This window comes from Drosophila rhopaloa, unplaced genomic scaffold, assembly GCF_018152115.1.
Source record: "Drosophila rhopaloa isolate 14029-0021.01 unplaced genomic scaffold, ASM1815211v1 contig_3, whole genome shotgun sequence".
In the NCBI taxonomy this organism is placed as follows: Eukaryota; Metazoa; Arthropoda; class Insecta; order Diptera; family Drosophilidae; genus Drosophila; species Drosophila rhopaloa.
The window spans coordinates 19,558,624-19,577,300 of record NW_025335123.1 but is presented as its reverse complement, the minus strand read 5'-3'; the positions used below and the strand labels follow the sequence as shown (position 1 = coordinate 19,577,300).

Below are 18,677 nucleotides of genomic sequence, written 5' to 3'. Positions count from 1 at the left end.
CCAAAACTAAATGGGCAAGCGTGCCAGGAAGGACAAAATGGAGCGAAAGAGTTGCCAGAGGAGAATAAAAACAGTTCACTGCCATTCAATCAGAGATGTTTTATTCGAAAATGGAAAATGGAAAAACGGAAAAACGGAAAATCGAAAATCTACAGCTGAAGACAGGCTACAGTCAACACTTTAAAGCCACTCGATATACGGTGCAAAGGCGAAAGACAAAGCCGAGTTGCCTCAGTGGCATTAGGAGAGCTTAGCGAAAAGGGGATTTATTAGCGTCGGGAGAGAAGCTGTTGTTGCTGTTGTTGCCATAACCACTTAACCCACACACACACACACAGGCGCAAAGGGGTTAAGGCGGTGGTGGTGGGGGGGTGGAGCTTTGGGCCACACTCGACGCATTTACGATTGAGCTGGAGCTGAGCCTAAGCCTCGGCGCCTAAAAAAGCGAGCTATGTGCGTGCGAATGGCCTCCAATCCAATACAACAGAAGAACCCCCCCCCATCGCAGCTGTGGCCAAAAAGGGGAGTTCCCCACTCGTATTCAACCGCAAACTGCTTTTGTTTTATGATGTTTCACTTGCCAGTTGTTGCTCAAACTGAGCCTACACACCGCTACCCCATCTTCCTGTTGCCTCAGCTGCTTGCATGCAAAGTTCAATCAAAATAAATCAGTTGCCTAGAACATTACAAAAGGAAGGAAGGGGTGGCTCCGTTGAAGGGGGCCAGCGAGACCCCCTTGAGTGGATAAGGGTTAACAGAAGGCTGAGCTGTCGAGCCGTCACGGCATATCTAACCCCCCGACGCCCCGCCACACCGATCGACTTCTTCAACTCTTCAAGTGCCCAATTAATTTTGGCGTGTGCGAGTCAAACTTGAATTTAATCGCAAATACAATAAGAACATGGCGTAAAAAAAAAAGTAAAACATAAAACAAAAGGAGGAGCGAACACAAAAGAAGCTTAGAGTGAGCAGGAACAAATAAAAGACGAGGCTGAATAATAACCTCATATGCCTTGTGCTCAAGTTGTAACGGGGAAAAACCTCAGCTGCTCTTAGACAAATTAATGAAAAGAGCGAGAATCCAAAGTAGTTTCTATGGAAAACTGGATAGCGGAAAGTTTTCCAAGATATCCCAGTTACTTGTAAAACAATGGATGTTCAAATTATGGGGTACCCTTCTTGTTATAAGCTAAAACCTAAAAAATAAACCTCTGAGAATTGCTAACTGTTACACAGAAATGGTTTATACATTTGTAAAACCTTTAGGAGGATTTATTTTAATTGATTTATTTGTTCCCATGCTAACATGTGAGGAAAAGAGTTCTTAAATTCCACATTTGTCTTGCAATCTTTATGTTTTTCATAGACCAATGAAATAAGATCCCTCTTTTAATCACAATAAAACAAAAGCCATTAATCAAATCAATGCCATTTTTGGTATATCAATTTGTTTTTGACATACAGAATTAATATTCTATGTTCACTTCTAATTAAATACCCAATTTATTTTCAACCTGCTTAAATGATCCTAGTTTTGATCCTTGAGGCAGGCTTATTAAAAATTAACTTTCTATGACTGGCTTGCCTTGTGCCTATTTCTTTGACTATTCTATTTTTGTTCAGCTTCGGCTGTGATTTTAAGTTTGATTTACAATTGCAAATTGGGTCAACTTGTTTTTCTTTTAGCTTCGGCTGCTCTCCCCACCGCTTTTGTGGCTCGTTCAGTTTTTGACGGCGCCAATGCGTCGTATGAGAAATTTGCCAGTTTCTCTTTAGGCTCCTTTGGTTCTTTTGGGCCACTCCACTCGCAGCAGAGAGGCCACTGAAATGGAAATGGGAATGGGTATGGGTATGGGTATGGCTATGGGAATGGAAATGGCAAATGGCAATAGGAATTGAAGTTGCTTATGTAAGCAGAACTTCAGTGGTGTGCCTCTTCACATTCTTCCCCCGTGACCCCTGACCCCCGATCCCTGACTACCACTGACTAGAGTGAAATATTAATTAACTCGACCTGCAGCTGCTAAGTTGGCTTGGACAACAACCCACCACTAACAGGAGGACCGGACCACCACCTTCCACCGGAGGCTGCAACGGTGTGGATTCGAGTGGCGCCCCAAGGCAAATTATGTTGGCCGTGTCCGGGTCCATTTACCGTTTGCCATTGCATTAATTAAGGTAAACAAACACAGACACAGTGGCAGATGGAGCAATACGCTTGGCAAAGAACTCTCCTTGCCTCTGAGCTGATCATGTCCTCTCCAATGTTACTCTTTTCTCTTTTTCTTTTTTTTTTTTACTTTTTTTTGGCGACAACGACGCGGCGAAACTTGCTTAAATGGCTTCTTGAGCTCTTTTAAACACCTTTTTAAATGGAGTTTTTCCTTATGCCTCCTTTTTGCGCGACACGCACCGTGTTCTGAATAACAACAACAATAACAACAAGAGTTACATTAAAAAAAAGAACCACACATTCACAGTCACCGAAAAAAAAAAAACAACAATAATCACGCGCGGCAACGCGGCACGCACCACCTGCTTTAAAGAAGTGCGAGTAGTGGTGGTGGTGGGAGGGGGGGCGATGTTAAAAAGTATTGAAGACTGGTGAAAAACTCCAATTGCCTGATTGACTCACAGACTGACTGACTGACCGACTGACTAACTGACTGATTGACTGACGTACTGATTGACTAGCTGACTGATTGGCTGATTGACTAACTGACTGACGGACTAACTGACTGACTGACTGACTGACTGACTGACGACAGTCGCCGCCAAGCGCGGAACGCGTTGCACGATTACGTTGTGACGACGTGACTGCGACTGCGACGACTGAACCGAACTGAGGCGCTGCAAAAGTGTCCAGCGCCACCAGCCGTGGCACAAGCACCGCCGAACGCCGAGCCGAACGGCCTGCGGAGCCACGAAGCCCCGATGCCCCACGTTGGGCGCCACGAACCAGCTACGAACGCTTTGTGCCGAAGCGAGCACGTGCGATTTGCTGCATTGGCTCCGACTTCGACTCCGACTCCGACTCCTTTGGATCGGATGGATATGGATGGCATGGAGTTTCCCAGAGCTGCACTCCGACTCCGCTGGCGCCTCTGCGTGTTGCGTGTTGAGCCCTCTATGTGTGTGTGTGTGTGTGTGTGGCATGTGCTATATGTGCCGTGTGATGTGCTGTGTGTGGCAGGTACCGCTCCTGTTCCCGCTGGCCAAACGGGCAGCAGGCATACGAAAAACTGGGCAAAAGGCAAATAGTTTTAGTGCCACTTGGCACGAACACAGGGACCAAAGGCATACCCCAAAAACAAAAAAAAAAAAAAGAAATGGGAAAACAACAAAGCAGCCACAACAACAAAGGCAAAGAGTAGCCTGAGTGAACATGGCTGAGCAAGAAGAGCGGGAACCAGGGACACAGGGACACTGGCTAAACTGGCTACACTGGCGACACTCGGGCACCGGCCGCTGGAAATGGTGAATGCGGGGCCAGCAGTCGACGGACGGGGTGTCAAACAAAGCGAATGCCGCTTGGGGCCGCTGAGGCGGCGGCCAATGGCAAAACAACCAAAACATGAAAACTAGGTGAAAACTGTAAATGAACCAAACATACTCACACATACCCATGTTTCGTGCACAGACCGGAGAGCAAGTGAAAATCGAATCGAAGGAGAAACCACAAAAGCCATAGCCCCATAACCCCATCTCCCCATCATCTGGTAGCAAGGTGTGCTGCTCCATTATTAATGTGTGCTTTAAAACGCCGCCGGGCTCGTTATGCTCCCTCGGCCTATTCCATCGCCTCCCATTGTTGGGCTCCACTTGATTATAATAATGCGAATAACTGCACTCACACACACACACACACACGCACACACTGGCTCCCAGTAATGCACACATACACTGGCATATACGTGTCACGTGTGCACTTGAACGCTTTGCTTCCAGCTTGGGACAGCGTGGCGTATGAGTAATGCAATTATTAATAAATAAACACATGGCACATTCACGCACACAAACGCGCGCGCAAACAAAGCATGAGAAAGTTCAGAAAGGAAAGGTGGAAGGGAAAGGACAGAGAAAGCTGGCTAGAGCGCAGCTTTAAGCTCGCCTTTCCGTTTATTAAAAGTTTGGATTGTTACACGTTTTGGCCAGCGTAAAAGCTTTTCAAAAGTTTTCTTCAATCGAATAAGCCGGGTTCGAGCTAAGTTTCCAAGCTCTACGTCCAATGAAAGCTTTAAGCTTCAGTGTCCTTACTTAAATGGGTTTCTTATTTGAAACCCAAACCTGGTACTGATTGTGTCCTTTATGTAAAAACCATTTAAATAGAATAACATATTAATAAAATTAACCGTCAAATAGATGAAATGAACTATTCCATAAAATTGTGGTTCTCCTGAGTTTGAGACCAATTAAAAACGGAAAATCGAGCTGAAAAAACACATTTTTTTCTGTGAATACAGCTTGATTTAAAATTTTATAACGAATTCAACGAGGTATGACATTTCAACATACGTCCACTATTTCCTAGGGTTTTGATTAAAAAACCGAAAAATTGAGCAGCATTTTCCGGATTTCGGCGAAAATATTTTTCCTAATGTTTTTTAGCCACAACAAATTTTTTTACGACATTTTTTCTGTGAATACATCTTAATTGAAAATTTTATAACGAATTCAACAAGGTATGACATTCCAAGATACGATTTCTAGGGCTTGGATTAGGAAACCGAAAAATCTACCTGATTTTGGCCAAATTATTTTTTCTAAGGGGTACCATGAAATGGAGAATAAACTATTTTAAAATAATGTAGATTAACCTGCCTATTTATTTTGTTTTCCAGCATTACACATATTTCATATCCGATAAAATACTACTATTTTGTCACTTACCTGCATTATGAAGATATTGAGACACATCGAGTTTGGTCATCGTAGCAAGCGTGGAGTATTGCAAATAGGAGAACAAAGAAAGACATATGTTAGAAAGGAATTTAATTGCGCATTTGTTCGACGAGAGACAAAAGCTATACTTAGTACACAATACGAGAGTTACGAGATATGATAACTAAATATAAATGCTAGATACAAGTGCCAAGCAAAGGCATTGGGCGGGCAAATAAGGCGAAACAATAAGCACAGTACGGAGATATATGGTATACAGGTATGTAGAGAGAGACATAGCATATTTGTATAGACTGCCTCAGCTAGATCGTAGTATAGTACACTCGTTAGCACAGATATAGTTACAGATAGTTTTGATAGATACACGGGGGTTACATACACAGTCTCAGGTATTTGCAGTTAGTACGAGTAGTTCCGAATACACACGCACACACAGAGGCACACATATCACATCGAGGGTGGGGGTGAGGGGTTGAGGGGGTTTCGGAGGGATAATCGGAGGTGGAGGAAGGTGGGGCTTGGCTTTTCACTTACCCGCCAGCAACAAGTATCATCTGCATGGTTTCGGTTTCAGTTTACGTTTCGTTTTCAGGGTCTGGTTTTACTTCTGGTTCTGCTTCGATGAGCTCACTACCGAATCCTTGCCAATGTATTGATCTGTCTGTTTGTCTGTGTGTGTTTGTGTGTGTGTGCGTGTGTCTGTGTGCGTGTCTGACTGAGTGGTAGTGTGGCAGTGTACTAGTGACTGTGAGTGTGTGCCGGTGTATTCTATGGGTGAGCTAAATGCAGCTGCTGGTCAATTGGGCCCCGGCCGCCTGCAGCTGCATGACGGCCACCTCCTGGCCTCTCCTGGCCCCTCGGGCGCCGAAGATCTCCCGCTGGATCGCGCGTCGCTGTTAGCTCTGCCTCACTGTAGTCACCACGGCTGCCACTGCTGCTGGACGAACAAGAACTGGCACTCGTACTGGAAGCGGTTGCGTGGGCGGAACTCGGGCTCCGTTTGTTGTCTGTGCTGCGTCTGCTTTGGTTGCCATTTGCAGATCGGCATTTGGTATCAATTTATTTGGTCACTTTCTGTTGGGTCTGCCTAGCGAATCGATCGAGTAGGGGCCCTGGCCGATCATCTAGGCGCATTGCAGGGCGCACTAGGTACAACAGAGTTACAGAATAATTATGGATCTCTTTCAACAGATCGTAGTTCGAAAATGTGGCGAATTTAAGCAATATTTTCTATTGATCCTTAGTCTATAGAAATCAGGGGTCTTTCAAAATAACAAAATTAATCATGCTAATATTTAATGTACAGCTTTTTTTATTGTATCTGCTTTTTTAAGAACTTTGAAAAAAAAAACATGTTAAGAAATCCTAGAGAAATTTAAAAAATATCAAGCTCATTTATTGGATATGTTTAATGAACTTTATGTAAATTTGAGCTTACAAATTTACAGACAGTAAATAATATCTTTAAGTTCAGATAGCGAAAACTGTTCTATTCTAATTAATTTTTGTAATGTAAGAATTAACTTTAGATAAAGACATATACAAGTAAGTTCAAAAAATGTTTTGTTTAAAAAGAGACCACATATTTTGTAATACGGAAATTTTCAAGAAAAAACTATAGCTTATTCATAAATCAAACTTTCTCCTGAGCTACTACATTTAAAGATTGAAAGTGCAATCGCCAAGATGATCGACACCAAAGGTGGCCCCCACAAACTCAATACAATCGGACTAAATTATCATTGCACTTTTAATTGTAGTTATTTGTTGCTTTTATGCTCATCGAGAACTGTCGTTGATTCATTGTGGTTTTTCATTTTCATTGCCGGTTTGGTTTTCCAGTTGTAATTACATTTTAGTGGCATTGGCATTGCGGTTTGGCCACATGTTGCTGCCAATTGTCGTTTACTTATTTATTCAATGGTTGTGTATGTGAATGCACTTTGTTGGGCCAAAAGTATTGCCTACTTATGGGGGCACCGAAAAAAAAGGAAGTTGTTATTTATAATTTCACTTGGCTTTCGTTATTTATCATTTGCCGCTGCGTGTTTCATTTCATTTCGTTTCGTTTTTGTATTTTTTTTTGGGCGCCAAGGTCGTTGCTTGGCGGATGCAGGCCAAAAAAGAATATTCTATTTATATATGACCATCTCGTTTCCACCAAGACACACACACACACACGCACTCACTCACACACACAGCTGTGCGGCAAGCAGCTGTTTTTAGGTCTGGGCACCAGGAAAAAAAAGTCATATATAGAGCGGTACATATATGTATGTGGTCCCATAAAAATCGGGGGGAAACCGAAAAAAAAACACAAGAAAAAACAACGATTTTCGGGGGAGCTGCCGTTGAGTTGCGCTCCAGTTGGCGCCACGCGGTCAACTAAAAACGCTCGCCACTGTCACTGGTCGTTGTTGCTACTGCTACTGCTGCTGCTGCTGCTGCTGCTGCTGCTGCGCTTCAATTAATTAATTAAACACAAATTTTCGTTTGCCCGCCGCGCATATAATTACAAAACAAAATATTACGCATACGCCATGGCGACGCAACAATTCCCCAGAGCAAAACCGCACACTCGGAGACAAACAGTCACAGAGTGATAATAAAAAACTGAAGAAGGAAATATTAATAAATGTAAATAAAACGAGAGCTTCGCACAGCTGCTTTATTCGCTCTTCTTCTTCTGCTGCAGACATGCGCCTGACCCACACACACACACACACGCACACACACACATATAGACACACAGTTTTCCTTTCTCACATTTTTTTTCCATTATTGAAATTTGTTTACATTTGGCTGGAGACAGGGAAAATAAAGGAAACACCGGGCCATTGAAGGAAGTTAACTAGTGAGCACATATACAATCACTGGCAAAGAAACAACTCATGTATAAATACCACACATATACCAATATACTAATAGACTTGTTCGTTATTAGGAACTCCTTTTATTTTTTTTTTGCCATTTTTCCGCCCAAAATTGAACAATTTGTTCCCTTCACCTTTGGCTCACATTGCGTATACGTAACGAAAATGCCGCGAAATGAACGCGTAGCAAAATGTGAATGTGCCGTCGTGTTCCAATTGCCAAATCGTTTCCCCAGCAGCACAAAAATGGAGAAAGAGAGAGAGAAAGAGAGAGAGACAGAGATGGAGAGAAGGGGGGGAATGCGGGAGAAAGGCTTCGTGGAATGTCGGCATCTTACGGACACAGACAGCAGCACAAAAACACGGACATGGACCCGGCTTTGGCACTGTAACACTGACACACTGACATCGGAAAGCGAGTAAAACGGTAAACTGCAAGGTGAGAGGGGTGGGGGTGGGGGTTTAGGGGTGGAAAAGCGGGCCGAAAAGTGGGCGGTGTTTGGACCCAACGTAGCGTAGTAAGAGAAGGACTATGAAAAGCTTTTACGGTTAATACGCTTCGGACAGCATTTGACCCTGCGTCAGAGTGTTGAACTGAGTTAACTCTTTGTTTCAATTAAGCTAGGCAAATTGTGCTGCAACTGGCAAGCAAACAAATAATATAGAGCTCAGAAGATCAACAACATCAGTCCTCAAAAGGCCAAAGCAAATGTAATGCAAATATGCTCGACTTGCATATCTACTAATATAAAAACAGTTGGAAAATAAAACAATCAAGAAAAAGATTTACTTAAAAGCCATAACTTTACGCACTCGAATCTTGTAGCAGCACAAGATAGCTGACACTTCTTAAGTCTTGCCAGAAAAACAATATATATACCACAGATATTCAAATTTTTGCAACTAAAGCAATAAATATTCCTACTTTTTGAACCGTTGAAAACCAAACATAAAATCTCATATACCAAAACTAATAAACCTAACGTAAATCCAATTAGATACGAAACAAATAACACGAACTATTATTTATACGTTTAGCTTGTATGTTTCTTTATGGCAAACTATACTTTCAGCAATTAAAATAATAAATCACATCTTTTTCGGAGAGGCAAAACTAAATATAAAGTTATTTGCTTTTTGGGAGGCCATTAATTATTCTTGAGACTATGAAACAAAAGTATTTACAAAGATATGATTGAAATATCTAAATTGTATAATAATATTTCCTTAAAATCCTAACAATTTAAGCAGCAAACAAGATAAACTATTCAATTATAAAACAATTATAATAAAAAAAATCATACGTATGAAAAATAGAATTAATAATATGAATTATTAAAATCTACTTTTTGATGATAAGTTTTCATAGGAGAATAAGAAATAGTCTTTTCAAAAATTGAATATAATTTGAAATTACGAGCTAAGAAAACATATCCAATTTAAACATATATCTATGCAACATTAAACTTAAAAATATTTAGAAGGACAAGGTTCGTAATAAATCTGTTGTTGTATATTTAATTTATATTATATATAGAAAACACGAACAATTTCCAATCCCGCTCCGCAGATGGTCATATCTACAAATTGGTAGTCACAAAATCTATTTTTAATAGCTTCGATAAACCGCATGGCACTTATTCATTGTTATATACACATATACAAAAATTACGCGCAGCTCGAAGGCAAACAAACCGAAATTTATCCGCAATGTGGAAACCGAAGATTCGGATAAAATTTCCCAACTTCACAAGAGTCACAGAAAAAAATCGGAAAAATCACAGAAAAAAATGTAGAAAAATCACGAACATCAGGAAAATTGAGTTTCGTTTTAACCCAAGTACACTCGAAAAAAAAGCGAAGATAACACTTGATGCCCGATGCTAACGGTAATGTTAATGGCAGCTGGCGAATGGAAACTCAATGCAGCATGACAACAAAAAGGAAAGCGGCTAGAAGAAAAGTCCAATCTTCATGTTTCACATTTTGCCAAAACGTTTCCCTGGCAAATGCCCGAAAGAGAGGGCCAGCGAAAGAGAAAGAGAGAGTGGGACACACACACACACACACACAGATACAAAGAAGAAAGAGAGCGAGCATAGCAGGAATGTGAGACGGAGCGATTGAGAGTGCAGCAGCATCACGTTTTTGTTTGTTATTTCATTTCCTTTGAGTAAGATGGCACACGGGCTTTTGTGAAAGTGAGCGAAGAACTTGTGAATCGGATGCCATTTTCAAGGACTGCTCGCAGGATACGCAGGATTTATGTAATTGAAGTGCTGCGGCTGCTCGATACAAAAAAAAAAACAACGAAAATTGGGCTTTAATGCGATTGCAATACTCTCGACTGGTTCCGCGTGCGACTGCGACGTTTATGCAACTGGCTGTATCGATGCCACATTTTCACCAGTTTTCCCCCAGCACGCACACAAATACAGCGACACCCACACAAACACTCACACACACACAGACACACACACACTCACACACACACAGAGACACATCGATAGCGACAGCATTTGGGTGCAACAAAAGCAAGAACAAAAATTGATTACTAAAACTGTGGAAGGACTTTGGAGCGGTGGCAAACAATGCAAATGAAACTGGCGAAAATGAGAATGGGAATAAAACGTTAAACGTTTCTTTGGCGCCACCGGAAACACCCCCCCTCACACATTTTCCGCCCCCTTGCCCGCTGCCACCTGTCAGCCCACTTTCACCCGACTTTCACCGGGCGGCAGGTGAAAGGTGATCGGGGCTACCAAATTCAGTTACTTTTTTACTTTTATGCGGCGAGAGCGACAGAGACAGCGAGGTGTGTGTGTAATTATAGCCAACTGTTCCACATTCTGGCACAGAGATATGCATTTAGCGTTTAGCGTTTAGCCCGACTTGAGGCTTAGTCAAAAGTGCAAGACAATATAGCCGCCAAGATACAGGCAACGTATGCTGGTCAGGGGGCAGGGGGGCTTGGGGGGATATGGCTGACTGACGGACTGACTGAGGTGGCAAAGGCCGCCAGACTAGCGCCAAATGCCACAGACAACAAACAAACAAAAACAGAAACAATACAAAAAGCAAACGAAACCGAAACCAAAAGAGGAACTAGAACGCTGCAAAAATGTAGGAGGTACAAAAAAGTTGCACTCGAAAAAAAACAGGAAACGTGGCCAATATTCAACACCAAAAAGATTTTTGAGCTGACAAACAAAAATTATAGTTTTCATTGTAATTAGAACACTCCAGTAGTGATAATATCAGTATTTACAACATTAATTTCATTTAATTAGAGGTTTTGAACTCATCGATAAAATGGGTTTAGTTTTTTAAATATTGAGAAATGGTAATTAACAGAAAAGGGATACTATAAATTTCTTTCTTATGTATATTATTGTTTTTAAGGTTTTAATATTTATTATCAAGTTAACTATTTTTAAGTATATAGTTTTATTTTGATGCATTGCAATCAAAGTTTTCACATATATAAATTTAGGAAAACTCGTTCCAACTTTAAATAGGAAATTGTTTTTCACAGTGGCGAGATGGAAGGTGTGTGATGGTAGCAAACATGGCACGCAAAGTGTTCTAATGACGTTTAAACTTGGTTATCGGAGCAGAAGTCGAAGGAGATATCAAGACAGACGGCAAGAAGGAGCAGAAACATGACACACGGAGATAGGCAGAGGGGAAGATAAGGAAGCGGAAGTTGGCCAGGAGAAAAAATAAAGCAAGTACTGGGAAAGGACGAAGGATGAGCGATTGACATTGATTGGTCGGTGGCCATCGGTGGGTTCATCAATCAACTCGATTGACTTGCGATTGCGGGAGCAGAAGAGGGCCACACAAGCAGAAAATAATAATGGAAAATGATATGTTATTCAATGGACGGAAAATATGGATTTACTTTATCGATAAATAAATACAGCGCACACAAACATGACTTCTGGCCATTTCGTACATCACATCTCATTTTGAGGCCCTGAAACTTTTTTCTTAGATAACCCGAATTTTTTACTTGTAGTAAGAATAATGCACAAAGAAATCTTCTTGACCCACATATTTTTTTGATCCAACAGCTTAAATACACAACACAATTGTAAATAAATATAAAAAACAGTCCTTTTGAATTCACTTATGTAGGATTATTTTAGGAGTGCGACAAAAAGTTACTAAGACTGAAGTGTAGAATATTTTGTGATACTTTTTAATCTACGCAAAGAATTTACCATTTTTCACAGCTTTCCTTATGACTTAAAACCTCTTGTGATTTATTTCTGCTGCATTGTTCTGCTTATTTTGCTCCATATATTACACTTTCTCAAGTGGAATAATGTAAGCCTCATTTTTATTGGCCAGAACTTGCATTTTTTCTTTGGGAGTTCCCTCAAACGACAGACATTTAAAAAAACTAGCGTCAAAGCAAAGTGGAAGCGGTCAATGAAGTTTATTTTTGGCTGGGTCACCGCACACAAGCATGTCGGGAGGTGAAGGGGCGGAATTTGCGTATCAATTGATTTTCCGAGCAGGAAAAAGCTACTGGGAAAGCCCCTTGCCCCTTGCCCCTCGCCCCTTACCCACTGCTCCGTGCAACATTTTGTCGAAGTCAAATCAAATCAAATCAAGGAGTTCTGCATAATTGAGCTGTGCTACTGCTTTCTCCCTTTGTTTAAGCCAATAAATTTTTAATTTTTAATTTTATCTGATGGCTGGCAGAAGTGTTGGGGGTAGCGAGAAACGAAAAAAATCAATGCGTGAAACCCGAGAAAGCGAACTGCAATAAAAAGAGGGCACATCCCGGCATATTTACATTTTTTCGATCTCATCCTTGATGGCATGGACAACGAACATCCTGGAGCAGCTGGCGATGTAGCTGTTGCTGTAACGGCTACTGCTGCTGCTGCTGCTGATGTTGCTGCTGCTGTTGCAACTCCACTTAACCACAAGGCACAGGCACAAATCACGTGAAAAAAATGTGAAAAACTTGAACAAAAAGAAAACGGCAATCCGCTGGCCGGCCAGAATGCGTTTTGCTCGGCCTGAAGCCGTCGAAGGCCATTATCCTGCCAAGGCAGCAACACACACGCGACGATCCCGGCGGCGAGGACCAAGGATCGTGGATCACACACTTCTCAGCTGGCTGATCACAAAATGGCAAGCCAAAAAATAAATTTTATCCGCATCGAGCGAGGAGCAGGCAACGCTTCCGCTTTCCGCGCCGAGTGCAACTGCAACTGCAACGGCAGCAACATCAGGCCGAAAAACCGAAAACCAGAAACCCAGAACCGAAAATGTTTTGCCTGACTGCCGAAAAAAAAAAAAAAATGGAATTGGCAAAAATAACAAATACAAAAGGGCAGACTCAATTCAAACGCCAGGCAACAAAAATATTTGTCGCCACAGCAGCAGTAGCAGCAGCAGCAGCAGCAGTTGCAGTGGCAGTAGCAACAACACCAAACGACTAGGCAGTAAAAATTTCAAAAATCACACTAGCAACAACAAGTGCAAAAGGGCAACGCAGACGCCACAAAATTTTTGGGCATCCAACTGGCGAAAGGCAGTGGCAACAACAACAGCAAGAACACCAAGCACAACAACATTAGCAGCAATATCAGCAGCGGCAACAGCAACAACACCTTTGCCACAACGACAACAATCAAAGACATTGGAGACACCGAAAGCAGCGACGCCAACGGCAACAGCAGCTGCGGCAATTGTTGCTGTTGCTGCTTGTGTTGCTGTTGCTGCTGCAGTTGTTGCTATTGCTATTGCTATTGCTGTTGCTGTTGCTGTTGCCATTTGAACTGCAACAGCAACACCAGCAATTGCAGCCACTTGAGTGCCCAATAGGCCTAGCCATATATGTATTCATGAGCGAGTGCCCGCCTTAGTGTGTGTCCAACACATTTATAGCTGACACTTTGTCATACGAGGCGCTTGACAAAAATGTTATTTATACAGGGCAAGAACACACAAGCGGAGGAAAAAAACAGCAGGCCATATCAAGAGTACCAAGCGCCACGACTAGAGCAAAGCCCTCACATCTTTTAAGTTGCCTTAAAAACAAACATTAACTAAGCACATTTAAAATAATTTTTGTATGAATTATATAGACATTTTGAAATGACTTTACTCTTTTAGATATTTGTTAAAAAGAAAGTAGCACGAAAAAGTCTATATTGGTTTTAGGATAAATATACATCAGATAACAGTGCTTAGTTATACAGTACGAAAAACTTTACTGTAGCTCAAAATGGTACAAAAAAAAAACATTTTATGGACTTTTTGGTTTTAAAAATTATCATTACAAGCTTAAAATTTACATTTATATAAATGGTTTAAACTTGCTAGGATTTTCTGGCCACTTAAAGTGATAATAAATAAATAAAAATGTATATAATAATATACATTTTTGTCTTTAAGGAAGGTTTTCAAATGAGTTCTTGTTTCTTTTTGATTTAAATTTAAGTAATATGAAGCTATTGGTGTTTAAAACTGAGGATTACAGGTTGAATGCACACTTGAATGTGCGAAAAATCTGTGAAAACATTATAATTTCTGTTGAAAGATAAATATTGATACCTGCAAATGAATTCTCTATTTGATAAGTGAAAGAGGAGTACCCAAAGTCAGGGCACAACCGATTCGCTCTAGATCGGAACTGCCATGTTATTGCCATTGCTGTTGATTGCTGTTGTTGCCGTTCGCCCTTTGGCCAATTTGCTTATTGTTCGCCTTTTGGCTCCATTTCGCCTTCTGCTCGCTTTTCTCCCCATTTCGGTGTCAAACATGCAAAACATCACACAGAAATTTAAAGTCTGCTTGGGAAATTAATCCAAAAAAGAAGGGTTGAGAGCCAAAAATGCGTCCCCTTTCGCTTTAAGAAGACCTTAAGGCGGAATGGGGGAGCCCGGAAAATAGAGAAATGGGAAATGGAAAAATGGGGGGAGGGGGGCTGGAATATAAGCCTGCTGTCGCTGTCACATGTTGTCATATATGCGGAACAATAAAAGAAAGCAGCGGGCGGCGGTGGCGAAGGATAAGTAGGAGAAAAGTTGGCAAAAATCGCTTGCGTGATTCCATTGAAAGTTTATGACGGCAAATAAATGACAACAGCAATCTGAAAGTCGGTGGTCGTAAAAAAAGATGAACGACAAACTGTCGCGAAATAAATCGCTGCTGACGTCGTCACTTCGACCCGCCCCCTTTTTTTTTTTATATCCCTATATCCCCACACACACACACACATATGCACACCCGTGTACACCTATTTCTTGCAAATTTTTGTCGCAGCGCTCAATAAATAAGTAAATGCAGGGCGTAAAGACAAAGACCCAGGTGAGAAAGGTGAGAAAGTCAGGTCTGGGACTTCGGTGACGTCAGTTTCTCGAGACTGGTGGGGTCTACGCTCATCAACAGGGCCTAATGGATTTTTTTTAGCCATCTATAGCCTGCAGTGGCGACCTTCGCGCCAAAGGGGGGGTGGTGGTGGGTGTGTTGGGTGCTGGCTTTTCACATTATGCATGCAGCTGCCGCAAGTAGCAGGCAGGAAAAGCTGGAAGGCGAAGCACAACCAGAAGCCGCAGAAGACGAAGCACGTGCAACTTTTACTTTCATTCGCTTTGTGTTCGTTTCGTGCTTCGATTTGCCGGCGAGTTCAAGGTCGCTACCGCAGGGTGGGCAGGGGGAGGGGCAGGGTGGGGTGGGGTGGTATATTTGCCACTGGTGCCTCCACTAATTGGTGGCCCTTGCGGTAAGGCTGTGTGCGAGACGAGACGCGATTCTTCCTACTGCAGTTTGTAAGTGAACCTTTTTCGTAGCCTACTTTTCTGCGCCCTTTTTCTGAGCAAAAAGGCGGTGGAAATTTGAATAGGTTTTCACAGCCAAAAAATTAGCTGGACCAGCCGGTAAACACTTGACAAGGCAATTAGATTAATTAAATAACACTCCCGCATACTTTCAAACTTCTTGGACATTCTTCATTTGTAATTAATTTAATTATTTTATTTACCCTGTTGGTAATTCTAGTACTTTACTCAGTTATAAATTTATCGTAGCAATTTTAGATTTAAACAAATATTTTAATTGTGTTTAACGTTTTATACTTAAGTCTGCGACATTTTAAAACAAATATATAAAACCAATTCACTGAGTTTCTTGATGTCTTATTTGGCTTACAGAATATACTATGCTGCTGTCAAGTTATAAAATTTATATTTATATGCACTTAAAGCATGAATGAAATCACGTATAATTTTTTGGGATTATATAATAACATTTTAGAAGCATGATGGTTAAACTATAACTAATCTTTTTAGAAATAGAGAAGAAGCCTTTATTACATATTATATAAAATCAATGTTTATGTTTATTTATAGAAATTAAATATATTTTCTTAAAGCATATAGGTCATCCATCATTGTATTGCATTTGAGCATAGAAAAACCATTTTGTCCATTATGCGCCAGTTAATGCTATTTAATTGCATAACTCTAGGCACCTATTCCATTTCCTTGGAATCGCCAGAGAGTTATTCAGCAAAAAAAATAGGAACAATTGAGCACAACTGGCATCGAATAATTAATAATTACCCCGTCATTAGGCGAAGGCATAAGCAATCACAAATAAAAATGCAAATCACTTGGCATTGGACCCACTCACAGAGTCAATTGCAGTGGGTCGAATGATATTGCTTTGTCCTCGCAAAAGGCCTTTACACTTGGCCCAAAAAAAAAAAATGGGGAGAAAAAAAATAAGTTGCGAGTGGCCAACTCAATGAGTTCGCCTCCCAGTTCGCTTATCGCTGTGCAAGGATCGCCACAAAGGCCATGTTACGAAATTATTGGACACACACACACGCGCTCCCACACACACTTACACACACGCACACTGAGAGAAAAAGAAAGCCGCATGTGTGTGAGGGGGACATGCAATGCAAATAGTCAACACGCCGCCACATGCCGTGCACACAAATCAAGGGCAACATGTCTCATTCCGGGTCTGTTCCCACGTTTGGGGCAGACGCAGAGGGGGGGAGGGGTGGTGGTAGAATTGGCGGACTAGTGGGTGGTGGGTGGCCAGGGGGTGGCCGGCGGGGGTGGCGAGGTCGCCTTGCCGGGCAATTTAAATGGCGGCTACATGTCGCAGCTCTGGCGTCGCGTGTTCTCGCTCTTACTCTTCCCCACACCGACATCACTCTGTCGGTACACCGCGAGAAAATATTTAAAAACTGGGGTAAGCTTTGTCATGAGTCTTAAAAATAAGCTTATAATTTATTGTGCTACTTGTAAAAACAAAAAAAAATGTTCAACAACATTTTTCAATAATATTTGAAAGATGTTTTTTAAAGCAATTAAGTTGTAAACATATCAATATCTATATAAATATATATATATACAAATTTGTTGTTATCTTCAAAACTGTCCCTTGCTCCTTTTAATAAAATATATTTATTTAAAGTTTACTTGCTCCAATCGATCTACATTAAAAGCATGGAAGAACATAAAAAACATAGATAAAAAACTGTTTGTCACAGAAACACCAAACATTTATAAGCATTCTTAAGAAACGGTCTGATTACAGAGTTACTGCAACATCAAACTTGCAATTTAGTGAGGCTTAATAAAAACATTGCTAATAAATAGAAACGAGGACGGAAGCTAACTTCGGCAAGCCGAAGTTTTAATACCCTTGCAGACTTTGCCGAAGTTGCTAAAACTGAAAAAGTAGCGAAAGGAATAAGATATACATAAATAAACTAGATTTGCGTCGTTTGATGTCAATTGCTTTTATACTGCAAAAATGTCACATAAAAATGGAAAAAAAGGGATACTTTCGCAGCCTTTAACTATTTTTCCTACGGAAGCTATAAGAAATAGACGTCCGATCGGCAAGCGCTTTTACCCTAATCAAGATATGCGTAAATAAATAAGACTTGGAAAAATGTATGTCAGTAGCTTACACACTACGCGAAAAATTCAGAAAACCAACAAATTTGGACCGATTTCACCCTGTTGTTCCTATGGGAGCTGTAGGATATAGACGTCCGATCGTCACGTGCTTTTACCCTAATCAAGGTATGCATAAAAAAATACGATTTGGAAAGATTCATGTCAATTGCTTATATACTGTGCGAAATATCCTAAAAATCATTAAATTTTAACCGATTTCACCGTATTGTTCCTATGGGAGCTATAGGATATAGACGTCCGATCGCCAAGCGCTTTTACCCTGATCAAGGTATGCATAAAAAAATAAGATTTGGAAAGATTTATGTTAATAGCTTTTACACTGCGCGAAATATCTTCCATTCTTGAAAGTTATATCCGATTGTTCCTATGGGAGCTATAGGATATAGACGTCCGATCGCCACGCGCTTTTACCCTGATCAAGGTATGCATAAAAAAATACGATTTGGAAAGATTCATGTCAATAGCTTTTACACTGCGCGAAATATCATCAATTCTTGAAAGATATATCCGATTGTTCCTATGGGAGCCATAGGATATAGACGTCCGATCGGGGCGATTTTCAAACTTGATCTGCGTACACATGTTTTAGGACGAGTGTGAAAGTTTCAGATCGCTAGCTTTTAAACTGAGCTCGCAAACGGTATTGAAACAGACGGACAGACGGACAGACGGACAGACGGACATGGCTATATCAACTCAGGAGGTGATCCTGATCAAGAATATATATACTTTATAGGGTCGGAAACGTCTCCTTCACTGCGTTACAAACTTCTGACCAAAATTATAATACCCTCTGCAAGGGTATAAAAAGTGGTATTCCCATATTCAAAATATATTTTCAATATGTTTATAAAGTTTAAAAAAAAGAATCAACCAAGACCAGTTTCGGTGATGTTTTCTCGCAGTGCTTGCTTTTTTGTCGCCCACGTGTTGG

At 41.1% G+C, this 18,677-nt stretch overlaps 1 protein-coding gene across 15 annotated transcripts in view; it reads right to left on the bottom strand.

Annotated features, from left to right (window-relative positions):
- The window catches only part of LOC108049958 (potassium voltage-gated channel protein Shaker), a 149,210-nt gene that overhangs the window by 66,304 nt on the left and 64,229 nt on the right, over positions 1-18,677 (bottom strand). Inside the window, exon 1 of one of the 15 annotated variants that reach the window (XM_017131387.2) lies at positions 5,437-6,226. The exons of the other annotated variants lie outside the window; for them this stretch is intronic. Coding sequence (XP_016986876.1) covers positions 5,437-5,462 — 26 coding nt within the window. The 5' untranslated portion in view covers positions 5,463-6,226. Of the gene's footprint in view, positions 1-5,436; positions 6,227-18,677 lie in introns of those variants that run through there. 15 annotated transcript variants of the gene reach the window in all.